The 18,215-nt window shown below is 47.4% G+C and overlaps 1 protein-coding gene across 1 annotated transcript; it reads left to right on the top strand.

Moving 5' to 3' along the window:
• The first annotated feature begins 2,113 nt into the window (after positions 1–2,113).
• LOC135909038 (phosphate-regulating neutral endopeptidase PHEX-like) lies at positions 2,114–16,470 on the top strand. Its single transcript, XM_065440893.1, has 3 exons — positions 2,114–2,949; positions 10,843–12,562; positions 15,659–16,470. Exons 1-2 carry the CDS (start codon positions 2,179–2,181, stop codon positions 12,502–12,504), a joined length of 2,433 nt encoding a protein of 810 aa, XP_065296965.1. The 5' UTR covers positions 2,114–2,178; the 3' UTR covers positions 12,505–12,562; positions 15,659–16,470.
• The last annotated feature ends 1,745 nt before the right edge of the window (positions 16,471–18,215 follow it).

The following is an 18,215-nucleotide window of genomic DNA, read 5'->3' as shown; positions in this document are numbered from 1 at the left end:
ATCGAGATGAAGGATGTTTTGTTTCCTCTACCTCATTACATATCTTCATACCTTCTTGTCGCACAAAATTCTGCAATGACTTTTGTTGCTAGAACAAGTGTCGCATGGAACCACCTTCCCTCCACAATCGCCAGCATAGCTGATGACCACAAGTTCGAGATCGCTTTACAAGACGCCTTGCAATATTTGGGTTTGTTTGTTTCCTGCACGCCTAGCCATTTCTTCTCCACTCCTTTCTGTAGCGCCTTTGGGACCAGAAAGTATTCTAAAAAAAATAAAGAAATAGATGCTGTTCTAAGTTGGGCTCCTGTGCGCGCGACGAGTTGCTTTACCGCTTAGCGTTTGAAAAAAAATGCGAAAGTATGCGTACTGCGCTCCCTTAGGGAGCATCTACCGTGACACTAGAGTTTGAGACGGCGCAGAACTGGGTCGGAGTAGCCGAGATTGCAAAGAGTCACCCGGCCGTGCCTGTGGGGCGTGTTTTCAAAAAGAAGTAAACTTTCAGGGCTAATAGGATTTATGCCTTGCGGTAGCGTGAAAGATGAACAAGAAAACCGAGGCGAGTAGCGCATTGCAGACTGTCAAACGCGAAAAAAGAAACGGTCAACCAAGTGTCGACGCAAAGGAACAGAAGGACGACGTAATTGCGCGTAGCACAGATTATACGAAATAAAGACAAAATGTGTCAATAGCGAGTACGACAAAATTCATCTACAATTGCGATACTAGTTAACGACAAATTTGAGCGGAGCTATATACGTGCTTTCATTCAGCGATATACTGATTGGCGCGGACTATGTGTCTCCAGCGGCACTTTGAAAATGGAGCGAAATGTGGCGCGACTGCCTCGTTTATCGCAGAATTGCGAGACGCAGCGTGTGGGTGATGCGAGGGCGCGATTGACAGCAGCCGCCGCACACAGATTATCCCACAAGACGCGTGCTACTCTCGCGCCATCTTGTAGTGATCATCGGCGCAGAGCACGTCTTGGGCGGCACTACGCTTTTTTCCTCGCACTTTCGCCATACTCTTCTCCTCCGCTATTCGTCTTAAAGTTCCGCTGCACCCGCCTTCTCCGCTTTCGTCCTCGCGCTCTATTCGCTTCCGCCATCTTTTATCCGCCGCTGCGTTCGTTCTTTCATCCTTCTATGTGCTCGTTCGCTCGGTTACGCCGATGCTCCCCTCGGCAACGGGCGCCTAAGTGCTGCACTCTAAGAAAGAATGAAAGAGAAAGATCATAGACATATAACGAACATTTAAATCAATTTAGGTATTGGGTTTTATGTGCCACAAACAAGATTTGATTATGAGGCACGCGGTAGTGGGGGACGCCGGAATAATTGTGACCACCGGGGCATATTTAACGTGCCCAAAATGTGCAGGACGCAGGCTTTCAGGCATATAAATCAAATGACTTGCTTGCTCTCTTCCTTTATTATGGCGCGAGCCCACTACAGGTAATTGATCAAGAAGTCGGCGGTTAAACGGGTGGGGCGGGGGGAGAGAAAACTTGGGGATGAAGTACACGTGAGGCAACACGTGAAGTTATAGAATGAATTAAGCTAGACATACTTAGGTTAAGGGCATTTCTTTTAGTTGTTGACGTGTGCTTTTCGAAAGGAAAGCAAACTAGAAGGTTATCAGTTTTAATAATTTTAAATAGGAATTTTGTAAACTAATGCATAAGAAATCATCACCCTCGATGTACGTATGTCGACGTTGCTTTCTTTAACGTCAACGATTCAGTGAACCTTTACCTTTTTATTTTGCTGCCGACTAGAAATAAAATCTGATAAAGGACTCAGATTTGCCATTATTGCACAAATGCATCTTTGAAAGGACCACTGAAACCATGAAACTTTAGGAGTTCTAAATTCGCTTCGACTAATGGAACAATACATTGGGAAAGTTTTGCATCTGCGATAGAGGTCGTATTAAAGGAAATTAATCATTGTGTTAATGAAAATAAAACTTCCTTTGTTAACAGTCTGGTTTTAAAGGGGCTCCGAAATTATATAGCGCTGAAATCAGTGAGAAATGGCCAGCGAGGTCTCGCGCCATTTGCTCTCGCCACGAGGTAGCACTAGAAGAAGACGAGGGTTCCAGGGCACGCACCCCGATTTCCTCGAATTACTGGATTGAAACGTCTCTGCAGATCGCCGCGAAAGAACAAGCGATATGGTCCCAAACAATGATGCTCCTGACGAGAAGAGAAGCAAGAAGCGACGTCGCTCTCGCAAACATAGCGTCAGTTCCAGTGGAAGTGTGTCGTCTCGCAGCTCGTCGTCCTCCAGCAAGTCCGAAGCAACACGCAGGCGACCCAGCCATACCGATCTAGAAAAAGATCCGAAAGGCTCCGCGATTGCCGCGCTGGAACCGAACTTGCCGGTAGCCACGACCACCGCCCTTCAGCTGGACGAAGTAAATCCCCCACGCGACAAGAGCCCTCTCAAACGGAGGCTGTCTTTCGCCGCCGATTTCCAGCGCAAGTCCTCAGACACCAGCGAGCCTCAGCATCAACTCGCTTCCGCCGACATTGGTCCGGTAGAACCTCACGTTGCTACTCCCACTGCTCCGACGACGGAGAAGCCTGGAGAGAGCAACCGGCTCCCAGAGCAGAAGGACCAACACGCGCCCCAACCAGAATGTCAAACCGCCCTGCCAGCTCAGTCTCCGGAGTGCGCCGTCAGCGGTGCGAATACACTCCAGACGCTCTCCGCTACCTCGATGAAGGCGAGGGCCGACGGCTCTCCGAAGCTCTCGGAAGGACAGCCGGAGCCACAACATGGACGCAAAGTGAGCCAGTCAAGTCGCAAAGCGAGTTTATCTCACCAGCACGCTTCGTTGTCCTCTGTCCTTCAAGAACTTAACACCATCAACGAAGAACACCTCGAAGGCCAGCGAATCAAGTCAGAAGCTCGGAGGACCTCGTACTATAATTTGGATCACGTGAGTTTCATACTACTTGTCACCTTATCACTCTCCTACCCCCCTTCGTGCCGTTCCTCACAGTTTTGTGTCCAACATTTCCGAAGACAATAGTGTATTGATAAAGAGACGAGAGCAGTTTTGCGTAGGCCTTCCCGGTTCAACTGCGTTTGAATAAGCGAATCATTTTTCTCGTATTGACGATGCGGTCAGCATAGTCGCCGACAGGCGAGCAAAAAACGCGCGGTGCGCCCCCAGAACAGACACGGACGCAGGGAGGAAGCAGGAATGAAGAATGACATTTAATGAATTGTTTCCTTGCTGAATCATGATGTAATGGCCTTTGTGGTATTCCTTCAAATAAGTGCCTTTCTAATGGCTAGGTAGTGCCCCCGGCGCAGGACTCGCCTCCAGCGGAGAACGCTCTTTCGGGATCGTGGTATTTGTTTCAGCAGTAAATACGGTCTCTATCATGGTAGCCTCGGTATGTCCGCGCGAACGCTTGCAGTTGTGCTGCTTCCAACTTCTGTCAATGCCCAGTGGTTTCGAGTGCGGTTGGACGTAACTTTTTTCGAACACTTCCGTTTTGTCCTCGGTGACCAATGTTCGCAAACCGAGTTCGTCCATCCCGTCGTTTCCATCAGTTGGTCGGTGGCAATGTAATTTGTGAAGTTCACGCTGAGTCGTGGTCTTGCTGATCTGGTAATAGGACGTGCTTTCCGTTTCTCCCTTGACAACAGTCACAACTAATCTTCCTCTAGACGAGCTCATTGCGATTACATTGAAGCAGTCCAGCTTGCGTGATCGTTCGTGTCGATTGCTGTGGTGGTTGGGGTGAAGGTAAGGGACTTAGCTGATTCTTGTCTAGCCAGCCTTCTGCGGGGAGTCGGTTGTGTTCACCTTGTTTATGATGTTCCACTCCTAACAAGCAGTCACAGCCTATCAATATGGCGGTGTCGCTGTATTCTTCGTCGCAACAGGTGCTATGAACGTTGATGGAATTACGTTGCATTGCATCAATAGTCATCTTGTTAGGACAGCGCATCTGCTGGCTGCAGATCAGAATAACTGCCAGGGCTTCTTAACGCATAGTGGTGGCATTATTTGTACCATGGAAGAGTTAACTATATCTCATAGCCTTATGCGTCTCCCTGCTTTCAGTACTCTTGGCAGGCTGAACGTAGTTGGGCTCTTTGAGCGTACATATATATATATATATATATACATATATATATATATATATAGATATATATATATATATATATATATATATATATTTATATATATATATATATATATATATAACGGTAAACTGCTTTTCGTGTACCTCTTTCCTATATAACGCTGGCCGCCTGATATTCCCGGTCACACAAACGGCCCGTGTGTTATCACCGTCGCATAGTGTTCTTGACAAAAAAATAGGAAGCGTGCACTTTTCAAGAACAGAAGCGACAGCAAGACAGATGACGATTCTTGTTGTTACAAAAATAGGCCCTTCGCCGATGTCGGCGATGAGTAATTATTAAGGTACAATGACTACACCTGACGACGTAAACAGTGGTTGCAAGTAGCAGGTCTCTTGCGCGCATTCGCCTGGTACCCCGCTGACGAGGATCTTAGGCCTCGTCGCTCCGTCTCTTTAGCTTGACCCCCTTACAACAGTGCATGTGCTCACGTAGTGGCGTCAATACCGATATTCAATATCTAAGCAGTGTGCGTCTCATACAGCCATTTTAAATGACTATTTTCTCTGTGCGCGTAGATGGTGGAAGCAATACACACACCGTGTCCACAAATGATCCCACAAGTAGCGAAGTAAATTCGACATCAAAGCAACCAAATTTCGAAAGAATATTACGAAGGTTTTTATCATCAGTAGAAAAAGATTTAAAAATGTAGCTAGTTTGAAAGAAAAAAGAAACGTTCACAAAAGTAGTCGTTCCCTTGCATTCTAGAAGCTCGCTGTTGCATTGTTGCAAGAATAACTCGCATGAACAATTTCTTGGAGAGCAGGTAAATTTCCACCAGAACGGGCATGCTAATCAAAAGAGTAACATTTTTCCTCATTCGTTATTGCAAACTTAATTAGGGGATTCGAAATGTTAAGTGTAATCTGCCATCTTCGCAGCAACGCGCTAGGCGATATCTTGTCTAAGACGCGGCAAAATGAAACTGCTCGCTCGACAGCCTAATTTCACGCAGAGCTACTTCTTTCACCCTTGTTCTGTGCTGTCCTCTTCCTGTGGTTCGCTGTTGTGTGCGAAGCAAGAGAATTTTGGTAACGCATGCAAGAAGCCAGGCTTGCTTTCCTTTTTTGTTAGTACTGAAGGGAGGAGGGCAATTGCCATAACAAAATCATCGCATAAAATATAATCCGCATGCTGATCAGTGGCCTACGCTCACGGCAGTTTCCATTTTGTTCCAGCGTGCCCATTTGTTTAAAGCGCCATGTATAAAAGACCCTCACAACCCCTCTTCCCCCCCCCCCCCCACTGGAACAGTTTTTTTTTATCTGTGCCTTTTCTTTTATCCCCATCAGCTTCGTTTAAAATTAACGCTGAACGGCAACGCACCCTTCCCTGCAACCATTTGTCTAATTTTTACGGCAAACAGTGCTGTTCCACATACAACGCACGTAGTGCTATTAAAGTGTTTGGAGCATTTTGGCTGTTCGAAAAACATTGCTAAGAAACTGAAAAACTCCTCACGGGTTAGTGCGGCACATTTTTCTTTAAATATTTTCCACACAAAAGTAAAACCAAGGTAACTTCTGGGAAGAAAGCGCGTCTTTCACGAAATTAATAATTTTTACTCGTACCAAAAAAACAGAAGGAAATCCCATTGACAGATTACCACAAGTGCGCATGGGTGTCATTTATTGAAGCCATTTATTCACTGAAAAAATCTGGGCAGCTCAGGAACGTCCATCAAAGCATTTTTGGTCACGCTAGAGATAAAAAAGGAAGAGCGGGTATCACATTCGGTGCACATGCCTTAACCCATCTTTCCAGCAGGTCACCGACGGCGTAGACAGACAAGGATCGCGCGCTATATTCTCAAGCCGCCATGAAGTGTCATGACAGGGGTTCTGTTACCCACATCATTTGACCTTTCTTTTGAGTTTCCTTTTCAGTTTTCACTTAAAGTTTTACTCCGTTGAAAAACCTACTGCATCATTGTCGGTGCGGACGTTCACAGGCTTTAAATCATATTTTCGCTTTAATTCTGCGAATCCTACCAATAAGATGACAAGCGCATTAGAAGCACCAGCGGCGGCTACCTTATCCGTGCTTTATAACTCCAAATAGCTTTTTCTTAATTGAGAGTGTGAGCACCATGTACAAACACCATATCTTTAAATACATACAAAGGAGAAAGTTTGTTATATTAATTCAAGAAAAGCTGTAGCCACCTAACAATTATTTCTAATGGCATGGATAGTCTATGCATAGACAACAAATCTGTTGCCGTATGCTCACCTCGCTTGAAATTATATTGCATGCTTTCTTTCATTCTGAAAGAAACCTGCAGACTTCAGTGACCCCTTCACCAGAGCATTTTATCAGTGTCGTCTGAAATGCACTTGAATGATACGTGCATCAGTATTGCTTTTCCTTCCATAGACAATGCTAATCACTCATTAAATAAAAATAGTTCAAATAATTTACTTTTATCAGTGACGGAAACATCGCCACTTTCATGAAAAGGTCATAAATACATATATAATTCCATCCGAATCCGAAATGAGGCCAAACCGGATCCACAGCGCAGCAGCGCTTATACCCGGACTTGCAGGAAAAAAAACAAAAGAGAGACTGCAGTTTCGCCTTGAAGGCGACGTAGTATTAGTGATAGCGAAGTATAAAACAATTACCGGAAGGAACATTATGACTATGTAAATCCTTGAAAGGGCGGCACCCATGTAAGAGCCCCACCACCAACTGGACCTTCTATATATATATATATATATATATATATATATATATATATATATATATATATATATAGTTGCTTAATCCAACCGAGCAGCAATCGCGTTCGGTGCGCTGGTTCCGCTCACGCTCAAGATCGTATTTTCGCACACAGTGTACTTTCTCGCGTCGCTACTAGATGGCGGGAGAAGGCTATCACGGAAGTGCACGGCGAATTTCATGCATATAGTTAGAAAAATTAGATCATATGGCCGCTCCCATGTAAGGCTCGTTAAAATCGCGACAGAATAGTGCAGTCCTTGCACGAGCCTGTCTATATGTTAATTCTATCGGCCATATAAATTGTAGGTAGCATTCATTTATTAATTAAAATAACAAGCCTAGCGTAATGCACGCTCTAATTACACCTGTAAATATCGCACTGGATGACCGCGTGCACTGTCACAACGCCGGCATTATGAAGGAGGCCGCCAGCGGGGGTGAAAGGTTCGTGCAGCCGCGCGATTCACCTCGCGACTCCGCAGATTAGATTGATGATCATCATCTGTCTACCTTTATGTCCACTACAACACGGCCTCTATCAACGATATCTCCAATTACCACTTTCTCTTTGACTACGCAATCTGCAACACTAGGGGCGCAGTAAGACAGCCCGGCAACGAAGAGAGCGCACATGAAGTTGGCAGCCATCCCAGCTTGGCCTGAACCACCGCACCCGCCAATGATAACCGACAATTAGACACGACACGCGGGCTGCGTAAGCGTTAGCTGCTAACAGTCGTTCGCAGCTACGCCTCTCCTTCCCAAACGCTGGTTTGATCACGTGACCTCCAACAAAGGCAAACATTCAGTGCGAGGGAAGATAATGCCCATCAAGCCGCCATCCTTTTCAGCTCACTATTACGTGCTTATTCCGGCACCCACAGTCGCTCATTCAAATGGCTTTTGTACTTTATAAGGTGTAGGGACGTTGACAGATAAAACGAGAAATATAAAACACGCGTCCAGCTCGCTTCTACCGCGGCTGCGGACGTCGCAGTATCCACCCGCTAAAAACACGCGTGAGCGCCAACGACAGAGCCAACTGTGGGCATGTCGCTTGTCGGTACTTGACCATTACCCACTGACGTTGAGAAGGAAGCGTATTTGCCACCGTATATCAACACCAACGGAAGCATAACACGAGGCGCGCGGGGAGAGAGCACACGCGAAAGGACCACCCATCTCGTATTGCTAGCTCCAAAGCGGCGAAGAAAAAAAATTGGAGGACGCTTAAGCTTCGCCTTCAAGAGTGGAACGCGACAGCGTTCCCGTCGACCCGCCAAGGGGTGTAATACAGTGGGCTACGGCGCAGCGACTACGCGTCCCGCATAGGACGCGGTGAGCGTCGAACAGCGCCGCGTTCGGCGCGGCAACGAAATGTGCGCCTGAGCAAGCGACGCACGCCTGAGCCTTAGAGCTCGTTTCTAAGCCAAGACCGCATTCACTAGAGACGCTTTTGTACCGCTTTGAAGCATCGAACTCGTGGCTGAGTGGTAGAGTCTCCGTCTCATGTTGAATACCAATGGCGGAGTTGGAGCAGCCGACGGACACCGCGAGCGAGCACTTGACTCTGGCGCAGAGCAACGCCTCCAGATCCGCGAGTGGAACACAACCTGCGCCGCCGGAGCAAGGCGGAAGCGGAAGTTCTATCACCGAGTTACCCAGGATACCATGCGTGTTGTCATTTCCTTTCGCTGTTTGCACCCAGCACCGCCGCACCTGTCACTTTTCTCGTCAGCGCCGTTCACCTGTCGTTTTTTTAAAAGTGCGGAATGGATATCTCGCCAAGTGTGCAGCAGCTTTTGCTTCCTCGCGAGTCGTGACCGGTGGTGCCTCTCAGCAGACAAACGTGGTAAAGGAAATGCGTCACGCAGAGTGCCGGTCCACTCCGCCGATTTTGGCGGAGCATCTTTTTCTGCTCCACGGACCGACTCCCGCTCTGAATCCCCTCCGACTCTCTCATTGGAACACCTTACTCCCGCCCCCACTCTGCCATTCGAACAAACTTGCTCCGAAACGAGCAGAAAAACTTGCTCCGACTCCGCCATTGGAATTCAACATCACACTCCGGAGACCCTGGTTCGATTCCCACCCAGCCCGTATTGCAAGTTGTTTTTTATTCATGAAGTGCCTGCTGGGATTTATCACTCACGGCCAACGCCGACGACGCCGACGACACCGGCTTTTCTGCGACACGAGCTCCTTAACTCTATCGCGTTAATAAAGCGCGCGGCCCGCGTATGTAGCCCTCCTCAGACGCAGGGACAGCTAAGCGCGGTCACTAAACACTAGAAGACGCGCGCTCTTACTGACTGATTGGACATAACCGATTGATTTGGACAATCGTTCGCTCTCGTTTTAATGGAGCGATGCGGCTTCATGAATGTTGCATTGCGATAAGCCTTGATAAAAGAAACAAGTTGGGAGCTATCGCATAGATCTGACCCGTTCTGTACCAGAGATCCCGTTTTGCGGAACGCTTCTTCTACAGCAAGGTGTTCATGAGGTATTCAGTTGGCAAAAGTTATCAGGCGTTAATACAAGGCAAGGACGCAGTGAGTAGAGCTTCAGGCAATAGAGGCAAGCTTCAAGAAAACCATGTCGCTTATAAAAACGCAAAAAGTAAATGCACAGCAATATAAATGGGGTACATAACAGCCAAAGCAAGGTGAGGTCCTCTGCGTAAGAAAAGCGCTTCGTTGCGCTATTTAAAAGTATATATCTCATGCTGTACATTTCCTTATGAATTTTATTCATCATATATGCTTTATCAGCTGCTCAATAAAGTAGTCCACGCTTTTCCTACTTGCTCTCGCGTCCTTACACACTTTTCGGATCTCGCAGTTTCAGTATTTACTGAGTGATGTGCAAATATGCTTGTTTATTCGTGTGCCTGATAATCTATTATCCAATAATCCTTTATTCCTCCAAAGGGAAATAAATTAAGCCAATTGCATACGGCATGCTCTAATTAACATTTACGTTGTGGAGTCGCATTGATTTGTGCTAGTAATTGTAGCTATAAGTTGAGTTCAAAAATTCTTGTGCATTGTGTAAGTTTTTAAATGTTGCAGTTTATCTGCTCATATGAACTTCCGACAGGAAAATATTTCTTGATTGCATCGAAGTCTATTAACACTTTTAGAAGACTTTACATGGCTTTTACCATTGACGTGTACCTGTGCGACCTAATACGCACAAATACATATATATATTCCTCATTAAGTGAATTCACTTGTCGTTTGCTTCATCCGGGAGACTCGGGCTGTTAAGTTAAACTGCCTCCTTCAATGAGCTCTTGTAACTACTCAGTAAGGCTGGAACTTGAGTGACTACTTCTCTGAGGTCACACGAACTTTCTTCAAGTGCGAACGTGATTAAAGTTTGTGTGTGTGTATAATATATATATGCACAAGGGGGAGCGGAGGGTCCGAAAAACGGGTCGGGCCCGGGCTCCGACCTCCCACCGCCCCCCTGGACAAATGAAAGCTTTCCTTGTATAGTTGTCACAGCGGCATTAGTCAGAAATTCGGGAGCGTAGGGACCATTCTTCCGAGTAATTAGGTAAATGTTAACAGCGCACGTCACCGTGAAAAGAGACTCGACAAAAGCTTTGGTTGCAAAGCACCACGCCACCCAAGGCAGTCTGTACGAGTATCTTAGGCTGCAAGACCAGCGGCCGTAGCTTCGTTGATTGGTGGGAGCGCAGTGAAGTTCCCTTTGCCCGATTCGCTGGACGATGAAGGTCACTGATACATTTTACACTTCTGAATAGCCACACCGCGACGATCGCCGATCCGCACAACATAAAGGCGATTCGCAACTACGTCACCGAGAAGATGGTGGACGTCGCCACTGTAGACAGATCACTCTGCATTTTGAATAACATTTTTAGCCGAAATCTGCCTAAATTCCTCTTTATTTTTATATTTTCTTGCAGGGTCCACGCAGCACTCAGATTCTCCTAACTGCAACAGGTGTGTCAATCAAGGTGCAGCACCTCACCCTTATGATCGTCCTTATGCTGATCGCGACGGCCGTGACAATCGTCATGGTGTTTCTGTTCGCACGAGGCGCCAAATCACCACCATCGCCACCGTTCTGCAAGACTGAGGACTGCCTCGTCCACTCGTGGCGCCTCTCTAATGGACTAAACCGCGACCTCGATCCATGCCACAACTTTAGCGCTTACGTCTGCTCCGCTTGGTCGCCTCCGAAAGGCTACCTAGAGTACACGAGCTCGGCCATGGATGATGTACGGAAATCGTGGTTTCCGCATTTCTACAGCGTACTCAGCGAAGGGACGAAAACCATTAGTGTGGGCCACAAACCAATGGCCATGTACGAGTCCTGCATGGGCAACCGATCACAGTACGGCTCGAACTTGGACATCTTCTGGAAGTTCCTCAACGAATGTAGACTGTCCTGGCCAGAGAAACCCACGCCAAATGACACCAGCGCCCTCGACGTACTGATAACGCTAGCATTCAAGTGGCAGGTCCCGTTATTCTTCCAAGTGCGCGCTATGCGCTTGTCCTCACCGAATTGGCGTTTCATATTAGAGCCCAGTTCCCTCATACCAATTTTGTATAAGCAGCATCTCACAGTCAAAAGCACCGACGGATACGCGAAATACTGGGCCACGTTTTTCTACATCCTTAACCGAAACTACACTAAGTATGGGATCGACAAGAAGTTTATCAACAGGGTTATGGTCATGGAAGGTGACGTCTTCAGAAAACTGCTGAACACTAGGCGTCTTCCGGTAATCGAACCCGCTCTGGTGCAAATCGCTCGAATAGGACTTCTCACTCCGCAGCTGGCCACCAAGCTGTGGCTACGTGCCTTCAGGCAGACCGAGCTTGAGCCTGACGTGAAGCCCAACGACCAGGTTTTCATCGGCGACGTAGAGTTCTTCAGCACTATGGCGAGCGTGATGTCTTCGTACAGAAGAACCGAGCTGCTGTCTCTGATCGCCTGGTCCTGCGTGCAGCTGTTTGCTCCGGCAGCGGATATCCAGCTGCTTGAGAATCGGTACGACCAGGGCATCACCACATATCGGCCGTACTTCTGCGAGCGATTCGTCGAGGCCGCCTATCGGCTCCTGGTGATTGCGCTCAGCTCCGTGTCGCGCTTCACGCCAGCACAGCGCGCCGCCGTCAAAGCCGGTTTCGACAGCTTGGTGTCAGCGGCTGCGGAGGCGGCCAACGCAACGCAATGGCTGGACTTTGAGAGCCGGAAGCTTGCGGTCGAGAAGCTGCGTTGGACGCGACTAAAGCTGTGGCCCCCCGAGCGCTTCCTCGAAAACGACATGCTCGAGCGCATGTACAGCGATTTTCCCAGCACTGAACTTTCGTTTGCCGAGTACTGGGTGAAGACGAGCCGCTGCGCTGCTAAGATGCATGACCCGCACGCTGACATCGACGTCTTCAGCTTCGCGGTCAACTACGCACTGCCGTACCTGCTCTATGACCCCTCCAGCGGCGACGTCAAAGTGGCCGTGGGCGCCATTACACCGCCCTTGTACTACCCTGGCAGGACCGAGCCATGTTCTACGGGGGTCTGGGCTTTTCCATGGCACTCAATCTGGTCGCGTCCGTAGACAGACAGGGACTGCGGTGGCACCCGAACGGCACATTCGGGCACTTCTTTTTGTCCGGGTAAGCTTCCCGTTATTGATGCGGAAATAGGTATTCTGGTATTCCTTTTCCTTATTCGCGTGAGGCCTCAAGCACACCTTAAATATTTGGGGATTGATGTGTTGAGTCATTAATTTGGTTAAAAACCCCATGGCAGCACTAGGACTATAAGATACGCCGTTCAGGAGCGCTTCGGATCGACCTTGAGCTCCTAGGTGTCTTTAATGGGCGCGTAAATAAATATACAGGGTTTCATTTTAAAAGGTCTCCATTTTTTTAATTTCAGATAGCCAAACAGCACAAATGTAACCTATAATCTGAAATACTCAATGAGGCGTTAATTACTTCTAAGAGAAATCAATGCATCTGACTGAACAATTAACATAGGTACGATAAATAACTTTTATTTATATTTATCAGAACATATTGGAGCCGGCAATCTTGAAAGGCATGTGCACTTTAGCGAATTCTCAGCACTAAGCTAGTTTCTACACATCAATTTTCAATGTTTCCAACTAGATGCTTTGCCGTTCCAGTTACGTCTGTGCTTCAAAAACAGCAATGCCTTAAAAAATTAGGGAGCATCTACAGTGAATTCTTACCGCAAGTTCGACGGTGCATATGTCGGAACCTGTGCCACCCTCAGAATTCCTTTTATGTCAGCATGCCTTGCATATGCAGTGTGTCCCAGATAACTTGAGCCAAGAATTTAAAACTGAAAGGCACGTCGGGAGCGGAATGAAACGAACGCATACTATTCGGAATTGCCTATAGTAACACAGACAATTTTTTGTTTGCCATAGAACTCACTAGCTGATTAGTTTGATTAGCCAACTTTTTATTTATTGGCGGAGAACCCCAAGTGTGATACCTAGGTTTGTAGAGCACCTTCAGAATCTACCGATCGAGTTGTTCCCTTTACGATACGTCTCTTTCTCCGGGTTGCAAAGCCCGTGAAATATGGAAAAAGCTACGTGAAGGAGCGTGTTCGCTGTGGTATCGTGCTGCTCTCAAGCGTGCGTTCCGCAAACAGGCGGCTCCCGTCGGATGACAGCGAAAATGCATACTGATGGCCGAGCGCTGCCGACGAGATAAAGGAACGCCCTGCGGCTTCCTTGTCGTCAGTCTCGATGCAGCTGGCCTTGTTCACCGATCGCAGGCTCGAGAGCAGCACAATACCACTGAGCAACCGTTTCGTCACGTGCTTTTTATTATATTTCGCGGGCTTCCTTTGCAGCCGAGAAAGAAGGACTACGTGAGATGTATCCTAAAGGACACAACTCGATCGGCGGTTTCTGAAGGTGCTCTACGAATCTGCGTATCATACTTACGGTCCTCGGCCAATATTTAATAACATGGCTTAATTGGACTTTATCAATTAGTTACTTATGGGGAACAGAAAATAATTGTCTGAGTAACTATGGTCTATGGCGAATAGTATGCGTTCTGTTACATTCGCTTCCGACGCGCCTTTCATCTTAAAATTCGTGGCTCAAATTATGTGGGACACCCTTTATACAGTCACTAGCTACTATTCGTAGATTTAAATATGTGGTGTCAAGAAAAAAATCAAAACGGTAATTAGCGTATTAAACGGTAATTCTTCAATTAATCTTTTCCATTTATCGTAGGAGTAATGGACCACCTCATCTTGTGATTTAGGTCAAAGGTTATTATAAAGTGATGTTTTCGGGGGTTTTAAATACCGAAACCAGCATCTGAATATAAGGCACGCCATAGTGTGGGACTCTGCAATAATTTTGACCACCTGTGGTTTTTAACGTGCGCCCAATGCTGGGTAGACAGGTATTTTTGCATTTCGCCCCTTTAATGTGTGGCAGCCACGGCTGCGATTTCATCCTGATGCTTAGCAGCGTAACGCAAAAGCTGGTAAGCAACTAAGGAAGGTACTAATGATTAGAATTATGCTGTCTGCCACAGGCAACATTTTAAAGTTGGCTGCAGCTACAACAAAACGCACCTTGTATATGTGGCGTTCTTGTTTGTTTTACCAGTACTCACCTACGGGGCAGAAACCTGGAGGCTTGCGAAAAGGGTTCTACTCAAATTGAGGACGACGCAACGAGCTATGGAAAGAAGAATGATAGGTGTAACGTTAAGGGATAAGAAAAGAGCAGATTGGGTGAGGGAACAAACGCGAGTTAATGACATCTTAGTTGAAATCAAGAAAAAGAAATGGGCATGGGCAGGACATGTAATGAGGAGGGAAGATAACCGATGGTCATTAAAGGTCACGGACTGGATCCCAAGGGAAGGGAAGCGTAGCAGGGGGCGGCAGAGAGTTAGGTGGGCGGTTGATATTAAGAAGTTTGCAGCGACGGCATGGCCACAATTAGTACATGACCGGGGTTGTTGGAGAAGTATGGGAGAGGCCTTTGCCCTGCAGTGGGCATAACCAGGATGATGATGATGATGTTTGTTTTTGTTTTTTGCACCATACAGATTTTTTTTTTCGCCTGTGGCAGATAGCGAAATTGTATTCCTTGAGCTGGATTACTCCAAGCGGCACACTATACTCGCACAAGAAATCGAAGTGCCTAATAGTTTAATTCACAGAAAATGAATAGGTTACCTTTAGAATACTTAAGTTACTACACACATTTCAAATTAGGAGGTAGTGAAAAGTAGCGAAATTCACAAATTGTAGTCTGTGGGTTTGCAAGTCATACCCACACTGTTAGCAAATGTTGACGATGGCGCCGTAATATGCGTAGCCACACTTGAGATAAAATGTATTGTTCCGCTTCTATTTTTATTAAAATGACGCTTTATACACTGAAGCACAAATGTAACTGCGACGCCAATGTATTTCATCGCCAACTTCGGGATTTAAGTACTCAAATCTGTAGCCGGTTAAATGGTTAAAAAAATATTTCTGCATAATCTAAAGAAAAACACACCCGGTATGAATGTGCGAGAGCGTTTTTGCATTTCGTCTACAACAAAATGCCGCAGCCGTGCCCGATAATCATACGCGTGACCTCCTCCTTAGCTGCAGAACATCCTATAACCACTGAAACACACGCCTATAACGCCAAAGTATTATTTTTTTTTTCTGCCATGATGTATCGATTCAATGTCTTCAACCACCTGCAGCTCTTCCGCGAAGGCCTTCGAGGAGAGAGACAGCTGCCTAGCAGCGCTTGACGGGCAAGCCGGCAGTGGCGGAGACCACACCCACAGCATAACCGGCGCGAGGGCCAGCATCTTTCCCGAGATCCCCGCTCTCGAGGTTGCCTACGCGGCGTACCGCCGCGCAGTCAGCGACAGGGGCGACGAAGCTCTTCAGGGAATCGTGGGGGGCTTTTCGGGAGACCAGGTGTTCATGACACTATGCTACATGACTTGCACGCGACCCGATGCCGTGGGTCCGCACACAGTGGACTGCAACAAGGCGGTGCGCAGTTCGGAGGCCTTCGCCCGGGCATTTCATTGCCCGCCCGAGTCTCAGATGAACCCCAAGATGAAGTGCAAATTCTTTGGGTGAGAGTCGGGCACTTCCGATGGACTGCGATACGACGTTCACGTCACATCGAACGACACACCTTCATGTCACGTGTACACACACAGTTTTCTGCGCAAGATCGACAGCGATGTCGTCGCCAGCCATGTACTACCTAGGCACTGTTTTATTTCGTGTCTGGACAGACATTATAAATCACGGGCTCTCTCTCTCTCTCTCTCTCTGAGGATTTAAAAGTAAATACCTGTGATGTATTCGTTGTAAGACTGCGTTGCGCTCTAAATTCAGTGTGAGGATCTTAATGAATTAACTTTAGACAAGACGGGTGCCACCTGACCGTAGCCTTAATTTTCTATATGCAAGTCGCGAGATGGAACGCTGACGCAATTTTTGAATATTTAAGATATGTATAACGCGATGTAGTTGTCATTTCTCGGAATTTGTAACCTTGCCAGCTCCTTTTCTCTTATATATATATATATATATATATATATATATATATATATATATATATATATATATATATATCAAAACGTTTATTTAAAAGAAAAAAAATGCTGAAAGCGAGTGGGTGGAACCCTAGTCCAGGGCCCCACTGGCTTGAGCGGTCCGCCGTGCTTGGTCGAGGAACGCTAGTTGCATCTCCCCGTCCTCGCTGGCGAGCCAAGTCTCCCACTGCTCCCTTCCGGAAAGTTTGCCGGCTAGTTTTGGTGTATTAATTTTGGGTGGCCTGTTCTGGCAGTCCCACGTAATGTGGGCGAGAGTTGGCCGGTCTCCGCACCAAGGACAGCGAGCGCTGTACAGCGTTGGGTGAATGGCATTTTTCAAATAAAGGTTTGGAAATGTGTGCGTCTGTATTCGGCGCCAGTCATGAGAGTCCTGCCTGGATAGGTCAGGGTGTGGTGAACTGTACTTTCTTCGCTCGCGCCGCTGGTGCTCAAGGATGTCTCGTGGTAAAAAGGGGTTTTCGTCAGAGTGGTCGGCTACTCGGTTGACAAAAGCACGAGCTGCGCCGTCCGCTCTCTCATTGCCCTCGAGTCCTGCGTGACCCGGGCACCAGATGATCATGTGTTTCTGCGTTAAGTTGGATCCTAATAGGTGAGTGGTGCTGTGTGGTAGCCTCCCGGTGAGGAATAGTCTACAAGCGACTTGGGAATCTGTAAGAGTTATCGACGATTGTCCCAGAGCGTCCTTAGTTTTAATAGCTAGCGCGATGGCTGAAGCTTATGCGGTATTCGCAGATGCAACTCTAGCCGTGGCACAAGTCACAAGCCCTTGATTTGCGGCCGCTCCTACCACTGCGAGGGCATATTTGTAAGCACCACATCGAGCCACATCTATGTAGACTGTATCCGGATTTCCACCGAATTCCTGCATTAACTTTCGAGCTCGAGCATTTCTACGTCCCTGGTGGTATTTTGGACTCATGTTCTTAGGGATTGGGGCTACTATGATCCTTTCACGAAGGACTCTGGGCAGAGATTGGAGTTCTTCTCCCGCATAATGTGGACGAGTAGGGTAGCCCACGCGGCAAAGTAATTTTCTGCCAGAGGAGGTTAAGCTAAGCCGCTCCCGTTGAGATATGAGCGTCGCTGCCCGTAGCTCCTCGTAGTTATTGTTAATCCCGAGGGCCAGCACGCGTTCAGTAGAGGATCCCTGTGGTAGGCAGAGAGCCGATTTGTACGATGTTCTAATCAACGCATCTAGGGCCTTTAGTTCTGTTTTCGTGGGGTCCTGGAAAGGGAGGCTATATGTGAGACGACTTAGCACAAAAGCCTGAACGAGCCGGATCGTCTGTTTCCTTGAAACCTTTTCGGTGATAAGTTACTCTACGGATCATACGGGAGATCTGTTTCACCGTAGTCCTAAGGGTGTTAATGGTGTGGTCTACTCGTTTGTTACTTTGCAGCCACAGTCCGAGGACTCGCATTTTCTGGACCTCCTTTATCTGGCTGTCTCCTAGAAAGAGGTTCACCGGCTCGTGAGTTTGACGGCCTCAACCTCGTATCCTGATAAATTCTGATTTATCGGGAGCGCAGCTCATTCCACTGCTGCGAGCGAAGGTTTCAACAACGGTCGCTGCTTCTTGCAGGATTTCTTCTTTTTGTCCTAACGAGCCGCTGGGTGGCCATAGGGTAATATCGTCTGCATATGTCGCGTACCCTAGCCCAGTTATGACGTCCAGTGTTT

This window comes from Dermacentor albipictus, chromosome 2 (assembly GCF_038994185.2).
Source record: "Dermacentor albipictus isolate Rhodes 1998 colony chromosome 2, USDA_Dalb.pri_finalv2, whole genome shotgun sequence".
In the NCBI taxonomy this organism is placed as follows: domain Eukaryota; kingdom Metazoa; phylum Arthropoda; class Arachnida; order Ixodida; family Ixodidae; genus Dermacentor; species Dermacentor albipictus.
Note: the sequence above shows the minus strand (reverse complement) of the source record. Positions and strands in the feature narration are given on the sequence as shown.

What these genes read in the sequence shown, in the direction of transcription:
- LOC135909038 (XM_065440893.1), top strand. Translation starts at nt 2,179, where the DNA reads ATGGTCCCAAACAATGATGCTCCTGACGAGAAGAGAAGCAAGAAGCGA. An exon ending in CGTACTATAATTTGGATCAC is followed by an intron (nt 2,950 to 10,842) that starts GTGAGTTTCATA and finishes ATTTTCTTGCAG; the next exon opens with GGTCCACGCAGCACTCAGAT.